The sequence below is a fragment of the Berghia stephanieae genome, chromosome 1 (assembly GCF_034508935.2).
Source record: "Berghia stephanieae isolate SIO BIC M18660-M18661 chromosome 1, UCSD_Bste_1.3, whole genome shotgun sequence".
Taxonomy (NCBI): domain Eukaryota; kingdom Metazoa; phylum Mollusca; class Gastropoda; order Nudibranchia; family Aeolidiidae; genus Berghia; species Berghia stephanieae.
The window spans coordinates 43,026,270-43,047,235 of NC_088360.1; the positions used below are offsets into that span (position 1 = coordinate 43,026,270).

At 32.9% G+C, this 20,966-nt stretch overlaps 1 protein-coding gene and 1 long non-coding RNA gene across 3 annotated transcripts in view; one reads left to right on the forward strand and one right to left on the reverse strand.

Annotated features, from left to right (window-relative positions):
- Positions 1–20,966, reverse strand: part of LOC144975259 (coiled-coil and C2 domain-containing protein 2A-like) — a 52,522-nt gene that overhangs the window by 5,073 nt on the left and 26,483 nt on the right. For both annotated transcript variants that reach the window (XM_078919193.1, XM_078919185.1), the window contains 18 exons: positions 20,830–20,896; positions 18,167–18,259; positions 17,873–17,957; positions 17,433–17,589; positions 16,520–16,670; positions 11,685–11,823; positions 11,066–11,269; positions 10,369–10,464; positions 9,658–9,749; positions 8,824–8,991; positions 7,139–7,196; positions 6,720–6,829; positions 6,212–6,308; positions 5,889–5,987; positions 4,244–4,429; positions 2,763–2,960; positions 1,533–1,622; positions 1,144–1,240 (listed from right to left, as the gene is read on the reverse strand). In XM_078919193.1, the coding sequence (XP_078775319.1) occupies positions 1,144–1,240; positions 1,533–1,622; positions 2,763–2,960; positions 4,244–4,429; positions 5,889–5,987; positions 6,212–6,308; positions 6,720–6,829; positions 7,139–7,196; positions 8,824–8,991; positions 9,658–9,749; positions 10,369–10,464; positions 11,066–11,269; positions 11,685–11,823; positions 16,520–16,670; positions 17,433–17,589; positions 17,873–17,957; positions 18,167–18,259; positions 20,830–20,896 (2,187 nt within the window). The remainder of the gene's footprint in view (positions 1–1,143; positions 1,241–1,532; positions 1,623–2,762; positions 2,961–4,243; positions 4,430–5,888; positions 5,988–6,211; positions 6,309–6,719; positions 6,830–7,138; positions 7,197–8,823; positions 8,992–9,657; positions 9,750–10,368; positions 10,465–11,065; positions 11,270–11,684; positions 11,824–16,519; positions 16,671–17,432; positions 17,590–17,872; positions 17,958–18,166; positions 18,260–20,829; positions 20,897–20,966) is intronic.
- LOC144975272 (uncharacterized) overlaps positions 3,562–20,966 on the forward strand; it is a 43,497-nt gene continuing 26,092 nt past the window's right edge. The window contains exons 1-3 of the long non-coding RNA XR_013645886.1: positions 3,562–3,673; positions 8,939–9,030; positions 20,161–20,269. This is a non-coding gene — a long non-coding RNA (uncharacterized LOC144975272). The remainder of the gene's footprint in view (positions 3,674–8,938; positions 9,031–20,160; positions 20,270–20,966) is intronic.

The window sequence follows — 20,966 nt, forward strand, 5'->3', positions numbered from 1 at the left end:
AATAGAAACAGTACATATGTCACATGTTGATGTTTGTTAATGAATACATATTTTAAAAAAATATGAAAATAAAACAATTGTTGAAATTCAGTCTTGTTTTTCACTTTTCAATCATGTTTTTGTCCTTTTAAGTGAATAAATGTCAAAAATTATGGTACTCAGAGAAGCAGGATCCTTTACACAGTCTTATACCACATACCACACAGCCATAAACAGTTTCTGGGGTTCTACCAGCATTTGTTTTTGTTTTTTCCTTGGAACACTGAAAACAGGTGCGGTGACGTCCTGGCATTCGAGTAAGTTTGTGCGAGTCAGGATTGACTGCTGTGTAGCTAGTAATATTTGGGACAAGACCTGCTGTAGATGCAGTTCTCTTCCTCCCATTCAAATCAGCCTTAACTCCAGTAAATTCGGTGAATTCTTCAACTTCAATAGGTTGGAGTTGTGAACTCCACTCTCCATTATCACTATCACGGGGTTCACTGCCGATTCCGTCTGAAATTTCATCAAAATCGAAGTCTAGAGGCTCAAAATCTACATCAATGTCACTTTCTATATCACTTTCCCCTTCAATAATATCATCTTCGTAGTTATTTTCATCTACAACTTGCGTTTAATCGATCAGTGATTGCATGAATTGAAACGCCATAGCTAGAAATCATTGTACATGTGTTGTCAAGTGTAAACAATCTTCAATAATTCGTATCCGTTAAAGTTCCGGTCCGATTTTTATGAAATAAAAACCAAAACAAAAAGCAACTCTTCATTTTAAAAGAGTTACTGCGCCGAGAGCGAAAACGAAACTAAAACTACTGCAAGAGCTCATTAAAAACTACGATGTCTATCTGTCGCATCAGCCCGCATCAGGAGGATAGGTTACTGATGTCAACAGTCGCAATCAGTCGCAATACGGGGGATAGGGTTAAAAAGAAAGACTATATTTTTAGTTAATATTCCAATCAAAATATATTTTTCAAAATAATAAATTGCATTAGAGGTCAATGTGGATTTCTATAAATAAACATTTATTGCTTGGAGATTGGAGGAAGGACGACGAAAGTGTTAATAAAAGATTGTTGTTCATTGTTAGAGTGAAGATGGCTTATAAATCATTAAGTATTTTTTAATTGAGCCGTGTCTCACCTAATAAAACCCAGGCATTCTTTCCCATTCCGAGGAAGAAGTTGGCCAATAGTACAGCATGTTCTTCTTCGTCACCACACAACATCTTCATAAATTGCTGAAAGCCAAAGAAAATAAAAATAATAATAAATATTCATAAAACATTTCCTCAGAACTAGTTTATACATGATTTATTATAATAACTGATTACATCATAAAAAAGTGGAAATTCTGTAATTGAAAAACATTTTGTTCATGTTCTTCATTAGATACAAAATGATAGGGTTCAAGACTTTGATAAAAAAAAAAAAAAAAACAACCCAAAAAACAATCACAAATTATATGACAATTTAAGGAGTTGATATAAAATATAAATCTTAAAATACATTTTTAAAAAATAAAAGACTCACGCTACAAGTACTCCAAATATCACATTGGCCAGGAAACAAGGTAGTATCAGCCACGAATGGTATGAGTGACACATATCGAGCTGCAAGTTCCTAAATAACATTGAAGAAACAAAATAAAGCAGACGAGTTATGAGCAAATGGCCTTTACATTAAAGATGTATGCTGAGGACTTAAGATAAATGACATTATGCAAGTTTTAAAACCTTTAAAAATGAGAATGATGTTGATGATATAATTACAGTCGACTCCGCTTAATCGCACACCCTCAGGAGTTCGGGTTAGTGTGTCGATTAAGCGGAGTGTGCAATTAAGCAGAGAAGCTAATAATAGCATCTAAACCATGGCTTTCATTTGTAATTCATGTAGGACGTTCCCTTCTGGGTTTTCTATGGGCTTGGAAATGTCATATTCAAGACATAGCTTCATTAGAATGTATCTTAATTTTTATTTATGTATTAGTTTTTGTTTGTTTTCGTTATTTTTTGTTTTTGGTTATTTGTTGCTTTTTTTCTTTTCTTTTTTCTCTTCTTTTCTTTTCCATGTTTAACCGACAACAAAATGTGACATTATTTTTTGTAATACAGTAACGTGGAGCGTTGATTTCTTTCTATTCTGTGCACACTATTTTGTAGATCATCTGTCAAGCATTCTTCTTAGATTTGGCGACGTTGTTTGTCCACCATGTCAAGTTTTTCAGTGTTTGTCAGGGGTGGCTTGTCACATTCCGATGACTCATCCTCATCTTCATTATCTTTGTCTTTTGTGTTGCTGAACGGAGCTCAGTAGCTCCTGAGATGTCAGTTCACCGCCGATGAGTATATTTTTGTCCATTGTAAAGAATTGATCGCAAATCTGTGTGGAATGGCAACAGCATTGTTGATTTCATATGTCTGTTGGTTGTCACTACAATCAAGTGATTAAGCGGAGCGGTGTGCGATTAAGCGGAGCGATTATATAGCCAAAATTTTGTTTTTCGGGAATGTGTAGCGTATAAGCAGAGTGTGCAATTAACCGATGTGTGATTAAGCAGAGTGAACTGTATTATCATTATTAAAACATAGGTCTCTTATCTCACGAAATAAGTAAAAAGTTAATTTTTCGACAATAAATATATGATTATTCAAACAAGATATAAAATAGAAAAAAATATAGTATGTAATTTGTATCGTAAAGAGATAACCATAGCAAGTTAAAAAGATGAAAAACAAATGCTTAAAATAATGAACTTACCATAGCTTTGGCAGGTTCTGTGCAAGCCTCTACTTCAGGTGGAGGTTTTATGCTGCGGAAATACCTAGTCACGAAAACATTTTTGCCAGAAGTGTCCATAACGGTAGTCTTGATGGGTCGGTTTGGATACTTGGATTCCATCCTGGCCTGCCATACCTCACAATGCTGTAGAAGATCTTCTTCTTCATTACTAGCAAGCTGAAAAAAGTATATTTAAATCAGGTGTAACACTCAATATAGATGTAATGTTTCGGCATAATCTGTTGAAATTTAATACTTAGAAAGCATTTTATCAAATATGGTAGAGTCTGATAATGAATGCATCCCTTAATTGAAACAATTTATGTATAATACGATTTTTGAGAAACAACACGATTGATCAACGACAAAAGTATACCATTTATCTTAAAATCACAATTAAGCAGTCTTTGAGCAATTCATAATAAGAGAATGGAAAAAGATTATTTCAATAATGTATCTTATATAATTTGACTTATAACAATTTTTACCACATTTTTTATTATTTTAAATTGTACAGTATTCAAATTCAGAAATCAGATTTTTATTTCAGAGATTTCAATTAAAAAATTCCTTACATAAAAACATAAAACAATAGTAATTCATCAAAGGCAAATAAAAACAAACAAAAAGAAAGTTTGCAATAACTTGAGCAATGAAACAATTAAACAATTTGGCTATTAATCTAAACAGGTTCAATATGTTATGTACAGTATCAGATGCAAAAAAAACTATTGAATCATTCTAATATTATCCTTTCGTCCACAGCTATGATCCAAGATATCTATTTCACGTTTCGAGAAACATACACAAAAGGTACATAAAAAGTCTCCATTTACTGTTTACAGAATCCTGAAAAGTATTCCAAATAAACATCCATGATATCATAACAGGTAAATCTTAATTTTCTAAAAATATTTCTTTCCAATGGGAAATAAAGTAACAAACAACTTTTGAATACAAAAAGTGATTAGAAATACGCTAGAAGGGTTGTGAAAAAAACAAACTATAACGATGAACAAGTATTTTTGTGATCTGAAGTCATTATCTCAGTGAATATCACAATATTTACCTTTCTCTGTAATACAATGAAGAAAAAGACAATATAAAAACAGATGAATATTTATTATCCAAAAGAGACTTAGTGTTATTTTTTAATTACAACACAGTCAAAATAACTTTAAAAAGTAAAAGGAAAAGGAAATTTTAAGGGAATCGAACTCATTGATGATAGGAATTTTATTAGCAGCTAAAAAAATGAGAAGGAAAACATTAAAATCTAAGATATCATAAATTACAAAAATCATACAGTTGAAATTTACTGAATCATGCAACGAGACAACAAATGTAATACCATTTTAAAACTTTTCAAATTTATCACAAATTCCAAAAAAAAAATTAAAATACGAATTGACAGAAAGTGACATGCATAATTTTGTTCCAACACGACAACTATCATGCACCTTTTCTTTGAAGGGTTCTGGTAAGATGAGAGATGGTTCTATAGTGACAAACATGGAGAGGAAAGTGCTGCCTTGACCCTTGTGGATACTGCTCTCCACGTCTGATATTCCAGGTTGTACTTGGGAAGCATCCCTAGTGTATCCAAGAAGGAAAGGCGGGGTGTCCAAGCGGAAAGTCCCATCAATCTAAAAGAATAAATTGCATACAAATAATCTGTCAATCTAAAGTCCCCTCACCTCCCAACCCCCCACAGACACACAGAAACATTTTTATTTTAATGATACGGTAATGATTAGAAAATACATTAAAGCTGTAAAGCATGTACTCATTCACATCTGATTAATGTAGTAGGGTAATATCTAGGAGGCAGCATGGCTCAGCGGTATGGTCTTTGCTTCGTACCCGAAAGGTGCATAGTTCGATCACACATCGCTGTGCTGTGTGGCCTTGAGCAAGTCACCTTGCCCTCACTCAATTTGCAGCACTGCACTGCACTGCAGCTGACGCCTGGGTTATTCCGGTCTTTCCGTGGAATAGACCCTGAAGACAAATTTTCCTTATGAGATGAATAAAGGGAATTTTATTTATTTATTTATTACCTGGAACGTACCTTACCAAAGGTAGAATGCCTTGAACATAGTTTTAATAATAATAAATGGCATTTATATAGCGCTTCACCCCATTGTCACAGTTTCCAAGCGCTTTACAGTGATATTAAACAAAACATATTATAGTAAAACAAGTGTTGATGGAAAAGTGATTCGAATTCAATTTAACAACAACAAAACATGATAATAGTATGATGCAATAAGATAAAACTTTCAGTGAGATTTGAAAGTTGTCAACGAATCCGAGCATCTCATATGTGATGGGAGAGAGAGTTCCAAAAATTTTAAGATTATTATCATTAAAAAAGTCACTGACCAAGTTGAATTATCTCTCTTATAAGATGAGACAAAGTACTATTTGGCCATAAATGCATGCCGTGATTTCTTCTCTATATTGTGAGAAGTCATTGCAAACCAGTAATTGGAGAAGAAAAAAAAAAGATGGAAAGATACTAATCAGTAAAATGGTTTACTGATCGTACTTGACAGCCATTTGCATTATTTAGCTTAGAGGATTTGTAGACAGCCGTATTTATGCTTTAGACAAGAAAAATAAATGTTAATAACATAAGAAATGTTTTAACATAAATGAGAGGTTTATTTGATATGAGGGAGGGGGGTGTTGAGCACACAATTCACAAGTATAAAAGGAATTAAATTGACGTTACTCTGCTCTTTATTGGTTTTGACTGCCAGATGGATGATGTTCTCATTAAAGTCCCTCAAGTAAACTATAAATGTTAAAGGTTAAACATAGTTTTGAGACTCGTGTTGATCCCAGGTTCAGTAAGAGCTGGGTAGCTGCGTCTATTTGATATGGTAGGAAGTTCATTATAATAGACAAGCATCCTATCAAAAGAGTAGTAAAATTGCTATTATGCATACAACTCTACAATAAACAGGACAAAATCTGGCTCCATGGACCTTATGACTCCAAAGGACAGCTTTTCATTGTTTTATTAGCTATAAACTGGGTGAAAATGAGTAAACAATTGCAATTCATAATATTCTACTGCTTTTGTATTCGTGAGATTACCTTGTTATTAAAATAAACAGTAGAAAATGGAATTTTGATACTTCCAAGCCACTTCTTCTCAATTCGTTGATGGACGTTGCGCTCTCTCTCTCTATTGTCCTGAAAGCAGAGAAAAGGTGGGGGAAAATCTATTTTATAGAATTTTGTCTAAAAATACTACTAAATATTTTTATTTAAATCAAATTATATCATGTGATGAAATTACGTACAAATGTTTTACAAAAAAAACCCCCCAAAAAATACCAAGAAAACTAGAAATTGAAAGAAAAAAATAAAACACACACACACACACACATACACACACACAAAAAAAAAAACAATACCTCTAATACATCTACTGTGACTTCATCAAACATATTGAGGTAGATAACATCTTCAATGGCTTGTAGGGCTGACGGAGAGTAGTCATCATTAGGAACTCTGTTATATAATAATAAGCAAATGCAACTTTAAGTATCAACCTAGACAATCATCACATAAGCATTATATATTTACAAAAGGAAATATCAAAAACAGAAGATGAAGGTGAAAAGATAAATAAAATGTTAAACATGAAAAAAAAAAAAAGAACAATAGCAAACCTATTTGAAAGTTTCATTGATATGTAAATATAAAAATGAAATAGGAATTTGTTGTACACACATCTTCAGGTGAGCTTAAGATTTTGAAGGACAAAATCAAAACTTTTGACCTTAAAAAAAGGCAGGTTTACGGTGTCACAATTAGAGTTTCTGACTTACTTCTACATCCGACATAAATCACTAAGATGCAATTTAATGTTCACTCATAAGAAGGAAAAAGGGAAAGAGAGAGAGAGAGAAAAAAACTTACTTTAACAATAGTTCTAGCTCCTCATTAAAGCTAGGATTTGGCCCTTCTCCACGGCGAGTTCTCACACGAGATCTTTGGAACATAACTTCAATAAATGGACATACTAATTCCTGGAGATTGAAATGGCACATTTGTGAATTCTGAGGTAAAAGTCTGAACCTGTATATTATAAAGTATTTATCTAATAACATTGACCTCTTACTGTAGAAAAAACAGTTTTTAGCAAATAGTTGAGAATATCATATTTAATAGTTCATAGTTCTTAAAACCATTACTAAAACCACTTCATGGCATCAGATTTAAAAATACTTTGATGGGCAATGTTAATCTAACATTAAAACGATTTGGGAGTTGAGATAACTGGTTGGATAAAGCATTGCATAACAACCCGGAGGACTGAAAAAATTTTTAAAACCTACATTGCCAGTGTCTGTCCCATCTGCTCTGTTTTCTCCTTCTCTTGAAGTGCCGCCCAAGCTGTTTGGTAAAAATAAAAAGATGTTGACGATGATAATGATGATGGTGGTGGTGGTGATAGCATTATTGATTTTGCTTGGTGATTATATAATCAACAAGCATATAATATAAACCCGTGAGCAGTGTTAACAGGTGAAACTGCATAACAATGCTCATAAAAGTACTGAGTAAATTAATTGCCTTTTACAAAAACGTACTGTTTTTTAAATATTTTAAAAATTTAACTTAAATTTCTGAAACATTTTCCATGGTTCAAATTTCATGCACCAAATTCTATTTTAAGATCAATCAAACATGGTCAATCAAGGGTTCTAACATCCTCTAAACATTTCAACAAGAAAACTATTTAAATGTATCTTGCAGTGAAAAAAAAAAATATTGTTTATTTTTACGGTATTTTACTGTGAAAAGTATACATATCAAATATCCTATGGTGAGAAACGCATAGTATGTGTATATTGCACTGTGAGAAACACACACACACACACACACACACACACACACATATATATATATATATATATATATATATTATTTTTAAAAAATATTTACCACAATGTTTGAGACAGTCTACATTAATGTAGACTGTCTCAAACATTGTGGTAAATATTTTAAAAAATAATAATTCGCTCCATTACTACATGTCGAGCACTTTTCGTACCATATTTGTATCAAACACGATTCAAATATATATATATATTATATGAATCGTGTTTGATACAAATATGGTACGAAAAGTGCTCGACATGTAGTAATGGAGCGAATTATTATTTAAAATATTTACCACAATGTTTGGGATAGTCTACATCAATGTTTCAGCCTGAAACATTGATGTAGACTGTCCCAAACATTGTGGTAAATATTTTAAATAATAATATATATATATATATATATATATATATATATATATATATATATATATATATATATATATATCGCATATCTCAGGGTGAGATGTACATATACATATCGCATATCTCCTCACATTTACTGTATAACATATACTGTATGGTATATCTCGAGGCCAGAAACACACATATTGTTTAATAGTGATAGGTACAAATATTGTAGAACAATTCCTGAACTGTTAGATTCCCTGGAACATTATCCAGACAAATAACAGATCATTTCTTATGTCAATGACAGAAAATGAAGGCTTTAGGCTGAAAATAGATTTGATTCATTCATGCAGAATTCTTCTCATCACTCCTTGCTATGTTTATTCAGCATTGACACAGTACCTGGGCCTAACTTACACCATAGAGGAGTTATCCATATGCAAGTGTTAAATTCAATTTTAAGAAAATGATATAGACTCTAGGTCTGATTACATGATAAGATGGAAAAAGCTCAGTCAAATATTTTTTTCAAAAAGCATTGCAACAAATGGAACCTTAAAGGTAAAAGAAAAATCAAAGAAAAGCTTAGAAATAATCAGCAACGTTTACAATGGCACTGTCTAAAAGGGTAAATAATCTTTAGAACAGATTCAGAAAAATTATTAATAATCTATATTTTAAAGTATGAACTTTACTGAAATTTACACTCTGATTTATGAATAAGTCATTAGCAAAAGTCCACAAACAGCTTAAACTGCTAACTTTTACTTTAATAATTCAACACTTACTTTGGGGGTGCCTTGCGTACAGGAATGTATGAGGCTCTGATAATGTTGATGAGTATTCTGACCTCTTTGCCATCCAAGGCTTGGGCTGTCACCTTTTTGCGTTCTTTCCTTACAGGCTTCAATGGGCGTCGTGGCTCTGATAGACGTAAGAAGCTGTTTGCTAACATCCTGTCATGACAAAGATGAGAAAAACAAAATTAATATCAAGTGAGAAAGAATAACAAATATTGACCTGTAAACTGTAAATAATATTTCACGATGGAAGGTGTATGTTGACTAGGTCTTCGTGCATGTGCTTGTAAGTAGGTATCTGTTTTTCATTCAATCAACTCTAACAGTTCCCTTTGTGTAAAGCTTCTAGAGCCTGTTTACTTGGGGTAGGCACTATGCAAGTTATATTCATTATCTTTATCATTTATTTATTTGATGTCCCAGTTTACATTCACCATTCCAAGTGTAAGAAGATTATGATGACAATGACAATTATATTGTTGGTGATAATGGTGTTGATGATGATGATAATGATGATGATGATGATGATGATGATGATGATGATGATGATGATGATGATGATGATCATGATGATGACTATTAGGCAACGGTATTGTTGATGACAATGATTACGATGATGATAATGATGATGATGATGATGATGATGATGATGATGATGATGATGATGATGATGATGATGATGATGATGATGATGATGATGCAATGAAGATGCTAAATAATTTTTAGTACTTGTGCATCAATTTAGCAAAGTTTAGTTGGCAGTAATCATAAATGAGAATGAGGGAGGCGGAGGGAAGCATGTACAAATGACATATATCTCACGTTATGTTTGGTACTGTATCTTCATTCACCATGTCTTGTAAGGATTTCTGATGGGACGCAAATCTGTACTGGGCCATCACACGATCTTTAATCTGTACAATATAAAGGGAAGAGGAGAGGGAAGGTGAGGAAGATGAATAGAAAATGGTTGAGAGTTTTATCCCATGAAATAACAAAACAGATCAGATCCATACAAATTTGGACTTTATTGGCTGCATTATGTCATGGAGAAATCTAATTGTAACAAGTAATATGAACATTACCCATAGTAAAACAAAAAACAAAAAAAAAAACTTGAGCAATTATATAGTGCAATATCCACTAAACGTGCTCAAAGCTCTTTACATGAGGTTGCTAGCCAACACATATAAGACGACACAAGATATTACAATTATACTAATTAACTGGCATGGCTTTGGTTTCAAAGTCCTTTAGCACTCATGTTTTGCAATTTTTCATAACTTTGACACCATGGTGTCCCTTCTAAAGTTTTATTTACTATGACATGAACTATATCGCCTGAAATGTCCTGCAGATTGAATTCTATCATCTGGTCAATTTTACTCAAACAATTGTCTCAATTTGGACTCATATTGACAAGGGGATTTTTTACTCAAACATCTATTGTCATTACTATAAATTGGTCAGTACCTTCTAAGAAGATTGCAACGTGGAAAAATGGGAAAAACTAATAACTGGAAGTCAACTTACTTGCTGAAGATATTGATTGACCTGAGCTCTATGTTGGTCCAAGTCACCTTTTACTTGAGGAAGTTTAGCATCTTCTCTGACCTTCTTGTCATAATCCTACAACACACAATTTTAAAAATGAATTTAGAATTCTATTTCAGTAAAAAGCAATTTTGTTCCCTCTTTTTTCAAAACTATTCTGTTTGACATTATTATATCCAATACGTGATCCACCTGACATGATCATATTTGGAGGTCTGATAATCGGATGCAATTATGGACTCATTTCAAACATTGTGGTAATGCGTCGTTTGAGAATATTTACATTACAACAATGATTTGGGTTATCATACCTGCAAATAAAAAACAAATGGATCCACCACATCCCATCTAAAGCTATATATCAAAATGATGCAAAAATTACATTTAAATATAAATTACCTAAATTTGAGATTTGAGTTTTCTTAGAGTTTGAGAAATTATATTCATTCTCCTGGTTTTGTACATGTTGTTTTCACTTAAATTTCATAATACAAACTTAAATAGGGCAATTTTCTGTATCTGGCTAACCCAATAATAACACCTTATTAATCAAGGCAGTAGGTCATCATATAACAGCAAAACTAATTTTATTGAAAATTCTGTGTTACCAAAAAATGACAAATAGCTGTCGATATAATTTTTGGGGTTTTTTTTTTCTTTGACAAGTCTCAAATACCTTGAAAATATCTCTTGGCAGTTCTTTATCATACACTGGAATCATCTGATAGTTTTTAAATAAAGGATGTTCTGCATTCCTCAAGGCAATCATTTTAAAGCGTAAATTTTTGTCAAATTCTTCACGTGAGATAAAATCAAACTCCTGCTGCATTGGCTCTAGACGGAAGTACTCTCTCGGTTTTAAAAGACTCTGATCACCACCCTGTAAAAAAACATGAAACATGCAGGGTAATCTATTGTATGTGAAACCATGGACATTAAAATGGCATGGATAATTTTCATCAGATACAGAAAATTTTGACTCTTTGATTCAATAACCAATTATCTCTCTCAGCTGAGCTGTTGAAATGTTTCAGATTTAATCAAATGAATACACAAAATTGAAAGAAATTTTTTTTTTAAATATTAAACTGATCGAATAAGGATAATTTATGAACAAAAAAAATTATGTATAATAAATTATATAAAAGTGTGAATGGAGATTTTTTTCCCAATAATTATACATTTAAGTTTGAAACAGTTGTCATAGATCAATTGATAAATGAATAATAAATATATGTGGTTCTGGGAAATATTAATTCGTGATTGAGTATTTAAAAAATTTTAAATGTGCATACGCTGAGCATGTAGACAATATCTTTGTTATTGGGGTCGTTTGGGTCAAGTCTTGAATCTTTGAACCATTGGAGGAGTTTCTCCATATTATCCACCCCACTAGCACCAATGGCGGCCAAAGGATCCAGCTTTTTTAGCTGCCTGAAAATATTTATGAGAAAATGGAATGATATGCTAGGTTAGAACAACTGAAAAAGATAAAAGTTCAACTTTGTCCATGAGACATAATATGCCATGGCCGAGGCAAACATTGAATAATTAAAGATATAAATTGACAATGTCCCTCAACTGTCATACTGAAAAATTGAAGGTTAAGTCATGCCAAAGAAAAAAATTGAACTTAGATGCAGATCTGCCAGGTTACAATGCAATACCCTATCTACTTGACCACATCAACCACACCCCCATCCCTTCCTAAGTGAATTTAAATCAAAATGGGTACAAGCGACTTTGATTCCTGTGATGATAAATTGTAAATACTGCTTTGTTAAAGATGAGTGAATGCAAAATACAATATTTATTCAAAGTGCAAAGTGGAAGGAAGGGTGGTGATTGAAAGAGCGCACAGGATGGGTAGGAGATCAAACGAAAAAAGAAGGCCTGTCATTGCCAAATTCCTTGACCTCAATGACAGGCAACGAGTCAAGCTGGGGAGGAAGCATCTGCCTCCTGGACATGGAGTCAGTGAAGACTTTCCGTCTGAGATCAGGGAGGCAAGACGCCAATTGATGGCAGATTTGAAGGCAGCCAAGAATGCCGGAAGAGACGCCTGGATAGCATACCCAGCCAGGCTGATTGTGGACGGCAGGGAAGTGCGGACAGTGAGACCGACGACGACAACAGATCGACAATAGGAAGATGCGCTGCGGAGCCACCTTTCAAATGTATCCTTTTGAGTTTTTAATATCAATGGTAGTTTGGAAATGAAGAAAGAATGTCCTGAATTTGTTGAAAGTATTTATAAATTTGATGTAATTCTGTTAAGTGAGACGTGGACGAATGAGAAAAGTAATTTAATTTTAGATGGCTACTGTGAACCGTTCTGCAAACATCGTAAAAGAAAATCAAGGGCCAAAAGGGATTTGGGTGGGTTAGTATGTTATTTCAGGAAGGGTTTGGAAAAGGGTGTGTCAGTTGTAGATTGGGAGTATGAAGATGGTATGTGTTTTAAATTAGACAAGGAACATTTTGGATGGAATGAAAGTGTATATTTATTATTTGTCTACATGAGGCCGTATGGATCAACGCGTAGCGATTTTGACAATAACGTAAGTTGTTTTGATGGACTGTTAAATCAATTGACAAAAGTGACCGATCAGGGAGGGATTATAGTAGCAGGAGACATGAATGCAATGACGGCGGAGAGAGAGGATTGTTTGACTGTTGACATTAGAGAGAACCAGACAGAAGAGCTTTCGGTAGAGAATGTTTTATGTGAAAGAGATTTCTTATGTAATGACATGACAGTTAGACGTTTTAATAAGGACAAAAAAGTAAATGACTATGGACTGAAATTACTCCAATTATGTTACACATGTGACCTTGCAATATTAAACGGGAGAACAGGGGAGGATAAAATGAAGGGATGCACAACGTTTGGCAATAAAAAAGGGGAGAGTACAATCGACTATGTTATTTGCAATAAGCAGGTTATAGGAAATGTGTGTGGTTTTAATGTCCATGAAACACATGAAATGTCAGATCATAAGATAATATCGTTGACTTTGAAATTAAATAATAGTGAGCATAGACGAGAGGTAAGTGACGGTTTAGATGGGGTTATGTTGACAAAGTGGAAAGAGGATAAGAAGGAGAATTACATTACATTATTAAATACAGAAGGGTGTCATAATAAGGTGAGAAAGCTAATATATTTGGTACAAACTAACACAGATCCAGAGGCATTAGAGGGTAATATAGTCGAGTCAACAGATATTTTAACAGAAGCAGGGATAGATCATGTAGTTAGGATAGAGGGGAGAGGGATAAACAAAAGAAAGGGAGAAGAAAGAAAGCACCATGGTATAACGAAGCTTGTCAGATCCAACGCAAAGTATTCACTGAGCACGCACATAAGTTTATAGAGACGGGGACAGGGGAAAACAGGACATTGATGTGTAAGGAAAGGAATAAATACAGGAAGGTATGTAGGATTAACAAAAGAAATTACAGTTGCAAAAAAGTGCAGCATTTATTGATTTAAGTAAGCATGAACCCCAGAACTTTTGGAAGGAAATAAAAAGAAATTCAGTATCACGAAGAGAGCTGCCAGATATAAACTTCTACGACCATTTTAAAACTTTAGCTAATAAAGAATCAGGGGTTGGGGAGATGGTAGAGCGGAGATTGCAGAGGTAGAAAAGGATGTGGGAAGGAATATTATAGATATAGACATTTTAGATAAGCCAATCGAGATGGGGGAACTACAAAAATCAATTAAGGCTCTTAAACGCGGCAAAGCTACTGGAGTGGATAATATGTTAAATGAATTTATTATTAATGCAACTTCAGAAATCAAATTACTGATTTTATCGATTTTCAATAAGATCCTAGAATTGGAATATTTCCCCTCGATATGGAGTCAGGGTAGAATTGTGCCGATTTTTAAAAAAGGAGATGAAAGAGATGTGAACAATTATAGAGGGATAACAATAATGAGTTGTATAGGAAAACTGTTTACAAGAGTGATGAATGAAAGACTAAATGTATGGGTGGAGGGAGAGAATGTGTTAAATGAGGTTCAATATGGATTTAGAAAGGGAAGGAGCACAGCAGATTGCCATTTTATTTTACATGGAATTATCGAGATATTGCTATCTAAAGGGGAGAAGCTACATTGTGCGTTTATCGACTATGAAAAAGCATATGACCTTATTGTCAGATTCGCATTATTTACAAAATTGACCAAATCCGGTGTGAGCTCAAAATTTGTCAAGCTATTTAGAAACATGTTTTCAAAGGGTGAGCTGGCCACAGGAGGTAAAGGTCAACAACAATTTTAAAAATCAAACAGCGGATTATTACAGGGTGAAAGCACTTCGCCACTTTTGTTTTCGCTGTTTGTTAATGATCTTGAAAGTAAATTAAGTGATGATTCCATAGGATTACAAATACAGGATATTACAATTAAATTACTCATGTTGGCAGATGATATGGCAATAATCAGTGAAACAAAAGAGGGTTTGCAGAACGGTTTAGACTCTTTACAAGAATATTGTACGCAATGGGGAATTAAGGTAAATATCAGTAAAACAAAAGTCGTAGTATTTAAAAAGGGAGGGAAAACTGGGCAACAAGACAAATGGTCATATCAGGGTAAAAGTATTGAAGTAATCTCATCATTTAAGTATCTAGGCTGTCATTTTAGCGCATCATGATCTCTTACAAAATGTACACAAGAAGTAACAAACTCAGCCAGGAGAGCACTATTTTATAATAATAATAATAATAATATAATAATAATAATAATAAATAATAATAATAATAATAATAATAATAATAATAATAATAATAATAATAATAATACTTTATTGCATCCCAAAAAGGAAATTTTTTGTACAGACGTGTTATAATTTACACAATAAGATAAAAATACAATGGAAATAGGATGTATATATAAAAAAGGAACAGCTCCATAACCAGAGCTGTGCTTTATAATATGAATAATTTCAACACTGTAAAATAGTTAAAACTGTCACTATAAATTGAAAATTGAAAAGATTGCAAAACAAATAAATTAATAAATCAATATTTACATTTTTTGAAAGTAAAAATGCGAAATAATTATATAAAATGATTATTGCTTGTTGTTATAAAGCCTAATACTGGACGGCAGAAAAGATTTTCGGTGTCTCTCTGTTTTCGTTGAAATAGAGAAAGGGTGACCACTTCTTTCTGACATAATAACTGATGGTCTTAGTGGATGATACTGGTCATTTAATATTTTAGTTATTTTATTTATACAAAATTTCTCGTATAAAAGATCTACATCGTCAACATCATTTATATAGCGTTTAATGGATTTTTAAATATTTGAATTTATTTTGTTCCTTTCCACTGTTAAGCAATTGCCTCCCCAAGCTGTTATACAAAATGACAAAACACTTTCGATTACTGCTCTATAAAATAATCACTTAGAAAGTATTTTAACACTAACACAGAAATTTTACCACAGATGCAAATGAAACTGTTCAATAGTACTATCTTACCAATACTGAATTATGGGGCAGAAATATGGGGTTTAAGAAGAGCTGATCCAATTGAAAGATTTCACCTCGGTTTTCTTAAATCCATTCTATGTGTTAAGTCCAGCACACCAAACTGTTTTGTTTATGGGGAATTGGGGGTGTATCCTTTGCATATTAAAAGAAAAATGAAAGTTATTAAGTATTGGTTGAAACTTTTCACCCAGGAAATAATCATTGCTCATTGACTCATGCAGTATACAAAGAACTTGTGCAATTGAATATTAATGAACCAAACACAACAACTTGGGTAAGCCTGGTGAAGCAGTTGCTGGATAGGAGTGGAATGGGCCATTATTGGGTTAAACAAAATGTGAAAAATGAAAATTACTTTCTGGCGGTTTTAAAACAACGCTTGACTGATATGTTTTACAAGAGTGGCACGCTGTTGTATATGTATTGTGTGTGTGTGTGTGTGTGTGTGTGTGTGAGAGAGAGAGAGAGAGAGAGAGAGAGAGAGAGAGAGAGAGAGAGAGAGAGAGAGAGAGAGAGAGAGAGAGAGAGAGAGAGAGAGAGAGAGAGAGAGAGAGAGAGAGAGAGAGATAAAAAGAGAGAGAGAGAGAGAGGAGGGGGGGGGTGGTATAATTGCATACATGGCAGCTTGGAATCCCTCTCCAAACTTGACTGTGGGAACCAGAGGGAGACCGTCTTCACCAACAGCCCATGCCACGCTTGAGTTTATTTTACCTGTCGTCATCAAGGTTACTAGGTCAGGCACATGACCCTCAAACTTGAAGGCAGAACCTACGAGATATATATTCACATCAAAGATTTGTAATCTCAATATCCCACGTTTAAAATAAAGTCATACCATTTAATGTAAAATAATATATTCAATGGATAAGATTGTCAATAATGACAAATCTATTTCTCTCATCTATCTGCAATGAACATCAATTCTAGAATCTTCCTGGGAAACGAGTCTCGCACAGAAAGATATTAGCAAGATAAGTTAAATAAAAAGTAGCTTTGAGCATCAATTTTTTAGAAATAATTTTAAAATGTTTTTGCAAGATAATTAATTTGCATACAGCATCACATCTTAATGAAATAATAATAATGATTTCTTTTTCTTATGCTTTTCCCTGGAGAAGGCTTAAGGGCACATAAATGAGCTTATTATAGCACAATATTCATCAAATGTGCCCAACACATTTTACAAGGGGTCCCAAGCCAACAATAATTTAATCTGTAGGACGAGACATAAAGTCTACAAAGCACCATTATAATTTTTATTGTTTTTTGGAAAAGAGATAATGCTGTTACTGGCCATATACTCAATTTACACCAGACTAAGAAAATATGAGGATAAAGAGCCTTTTTCAGGGACTCAAATTTGTACTGCCACAGCAAGACTTGAACCCGGGATTCACACGTCAAAGTAAATTATCATATCAGTAGAAAACAAAATGGCACAAGGTTTATATTATGTATTTATTCGACAACATTGACAGCTGTGATTTAAATTGAACTCTTAAGTCTGACAACAAAAGTAATCATTCATACCGCTGCCAACTCCTTCATGAGAAAACTGAACCTGTTCAAATGAACTGAATTCTAAATTTTCCAAGGCTACACTCTGTGATGTCACAGACGATTCAGGAATAGGTGCATATAACTCTGCCAGTTTTCGCCCACTGCCAAAGCCCATTGACTCAAACACCTAAAAAGTGAAAATAATACCGTTATCATTGTTTTAGAGTTAGTGGTTAATATAAGTCAGTGATAATGATGGTGTTGATAATGATGATGATGATGATGATGATGATGACGATGAGATGATGTTGCTACTACTGCTGCTGCTACTGCTGCTGCTGCTGCTGCTGATGATGATGATGATGATGATGATGATGATGATGATGATGATGATGATGATTATGATGATAATGATAGTGGTGATGATGATGATTATGATGGAAAAGTTAATAATTAACAAATAAACTTACTTCAAATCTTATACTGTCTGGCCACTCGACAATTTTCAAGTTGAAAATATCTCTAAATTCCACAGTAAATTCAGATGTTAAGGGTCTATGAAGAAAAAAAAAGCGAAGAAAAAAAAAAACAGTTATAAGTGTTGGTTTCAAAGAAACATTAAACTTGCATACACATCATAAGGAAATACTAGAGATAAATAGGTGAGTTGAAATCATAATCTAATGATTATTTTAAAATATTATTCGAATGCAAATTTACTGACAGTGACAAAGATAAACCCAATAATGAAATTAAGAACATACTTGGAAGTGGTCCTTGACACTTCTTTACCATTGAAAAGAACCTTGATATAGAGTTTACATTTGGATACATCATCTCGTCTCTGCTGTTCAGCTCTGTAAATGATAATAATAATAATAATAATAATAATAATAATAATAATAATAATAATAATAATAATAATATTAACAACAACAACAAAAACAACAACAACAACAACAACAATAATAATAATAATAATAATAATAATAATAATAATAATAATAATAATAATAATAATAATAATAATATATAATAATATAATAATATAATAATAATAATAATAATAATAATATGATAATAATAATAATAATAATAATAATAATAATAATAATAATAATAATAATAATAATAATAATAATAATAATAATAATAATAATAATAATAATATTAATATTAATAATATAATATTAACAACAACAACAAAAACAAAAACAATAATAATGATAATAATAATAATATAATAATAATAATAATAATAATAATAATAATAATAATAATAATAATAATAATAATAATAATAATAATAATAATGACGATAATTTAATAAAACAAATAATTGAGAGCAACTTGCTTGAGGATGGAAGGTTTCATCAAGAATTTCTTTATAACATAATATCAAGTCTTAAGAAGTTGGTACAAAATGACTGACTCAATACATTTAACACAAAAGTAAATACTCAAAGAAAAATAGACATCTTAATACTTTCTAATGTAGGCAATGTGTCTTTTGATGATGTGAATTTTTAGTGTTCATGTTTAAACAAGTGTTAACAATTTTATACACTTTCTTATATGTTTCTTATTCTTGTTCATATCAAACTTAACCAGATCTGATTGTCTCATTGTTGTTCCATCATCCAATGAGTCACAGTAGCTTGGAGCCAAGCCTTCAGGTCTCAATCACAATTGACTCATACCGTTATAGTTGTCTTTTTTCTTATCATGCTGAATTAACAAACAACAGCCATGAGTAAAATGGTGCTGAAGTTAAATTTAAGTTCAATTTCAATCAGCAAAGATGTTTTGTTTTGTTTGTTTTTAAGGGTTTTACGGCGCTTGCGACACATTTAGGTCATTTCAGCACCAGTAAAAATAAAGAAACTGGGATAGTAAAAAAATTCTAGATTTACAATTATAAGCACACGATAAAAAAATAAGACAAAAGGTGAATAGTTCAAATAGAGAACAGTTTTATATTCCATGAGCATACGATCAATGTACTTAGTTTGAAATCACCTTAAAGTCTCATCCAGACACAAGCACAGGACCCACTAAGAAGAATACACTCAAATGCTTACAAATCATTATATATCATCTCCCAAAACTATAACTATACATTTGAAAGTTTCCCTCCCAGCTAAGGACTCTGACCAGGGCCAGGACAAGACCAAATAATATCATTCCAAGGCAAAGACAGAAAACAAGTTGGAAAACAGATACGGGGATATGGGTCTCCCTGCCCACTATGGGAGGACAAAAGATCCCATCCAGCAATCAGCAAAGACAAATGATGCGATCTTTTCGGGGTTCTTGTTTATCAAGAGTGTAACAACATGATGAATTTGATATATATGTAACATCCTTATTTAAACACTTATTCAACCAGGTCTATCTGCGTTAGGCTTATCGATCGCGTTGCTCGTTTTACCTCTCTTCCTCCTCCCAGATTCAAAGACATCATTGTGCTCTAACTTTTCTTATTTCTTAACACAGAATTAACGTACTTTCTTTGACATCTATGGCTATGACTTTTTGGATCATCATCGCCTTATATCTATCATATGTGCCAAACTGTCTGTTTTCTTGCATCTAAAAGGAAATTTACCAGACTTAACTTATCTGACCTACATGGGTAATAAGGCCTATAAACTGATATGATTTAGCAATAATAACTAATAGGTTGCTGAATTTTTTTTCGGTGACGCAAATAATGCAAATTGGAAATGTTTCTTTCTTTCCCCTTGCAACACTTTAGGTCACTTCGATGCCAGGAAGAAGTAATGGGACTATCAAAAATTAACAGATCAAGAGCTTAGCGCTCGAGACAAGAAAGACAAAGGGAGCAGTTCAAACAGTAAACAGAAGTAAGTAGATTCCCGTTCAGTCTGAGACCTATCTTGGTCCTCCCAAAACACCGACAGAAAAAAAGTTCCGGAGGAACACACTCAAATTATTACAATATTCAACTTAAACGACTAACATTAACATATAAAATACAAACCAATAAATTGTAGCCTACATCATTTGGTCTTTTTGATTAAAACTACAGAATTTATATTGCACAATATCCACTAAACGTGCTCAAAGCGCTTTACAAGGGGTCCCTGGCTAACAGCAACACTTAACATGGACATAACATAATGCCTGTTAGGCAATATTACAATTTCTTTGTACAGAGACAACGCTGTTAACAGCCAGATACTCATTTTACACCTGAGTATGGTGAAAGAAAGTGCATAAAGAGCCTTTTCTAAGGGCTCAACTATGCACCGAGAGAGGCTCAAACCCAGGACCTTCCGGTCATAAAGCGAGTGTCATACCACTAGACCACATAGCCGCACAAATTAGAGTTTACATTAACTTTGTTGATTTTCATGTTTTTGGGCTTCAAACAACTAAATGTATACTTATACAAGATACCTACCTGGAGCACTGGCTATTGGGTGTAACAATGGCTGTACTAGTAAGTTCTGGAAACAACTTGGGTTCACCTGTGGAGTACCAACGTGGACATATGTGTGGACACATTCTAATCTTAATGAGTTGCAATTGTAATTGAAT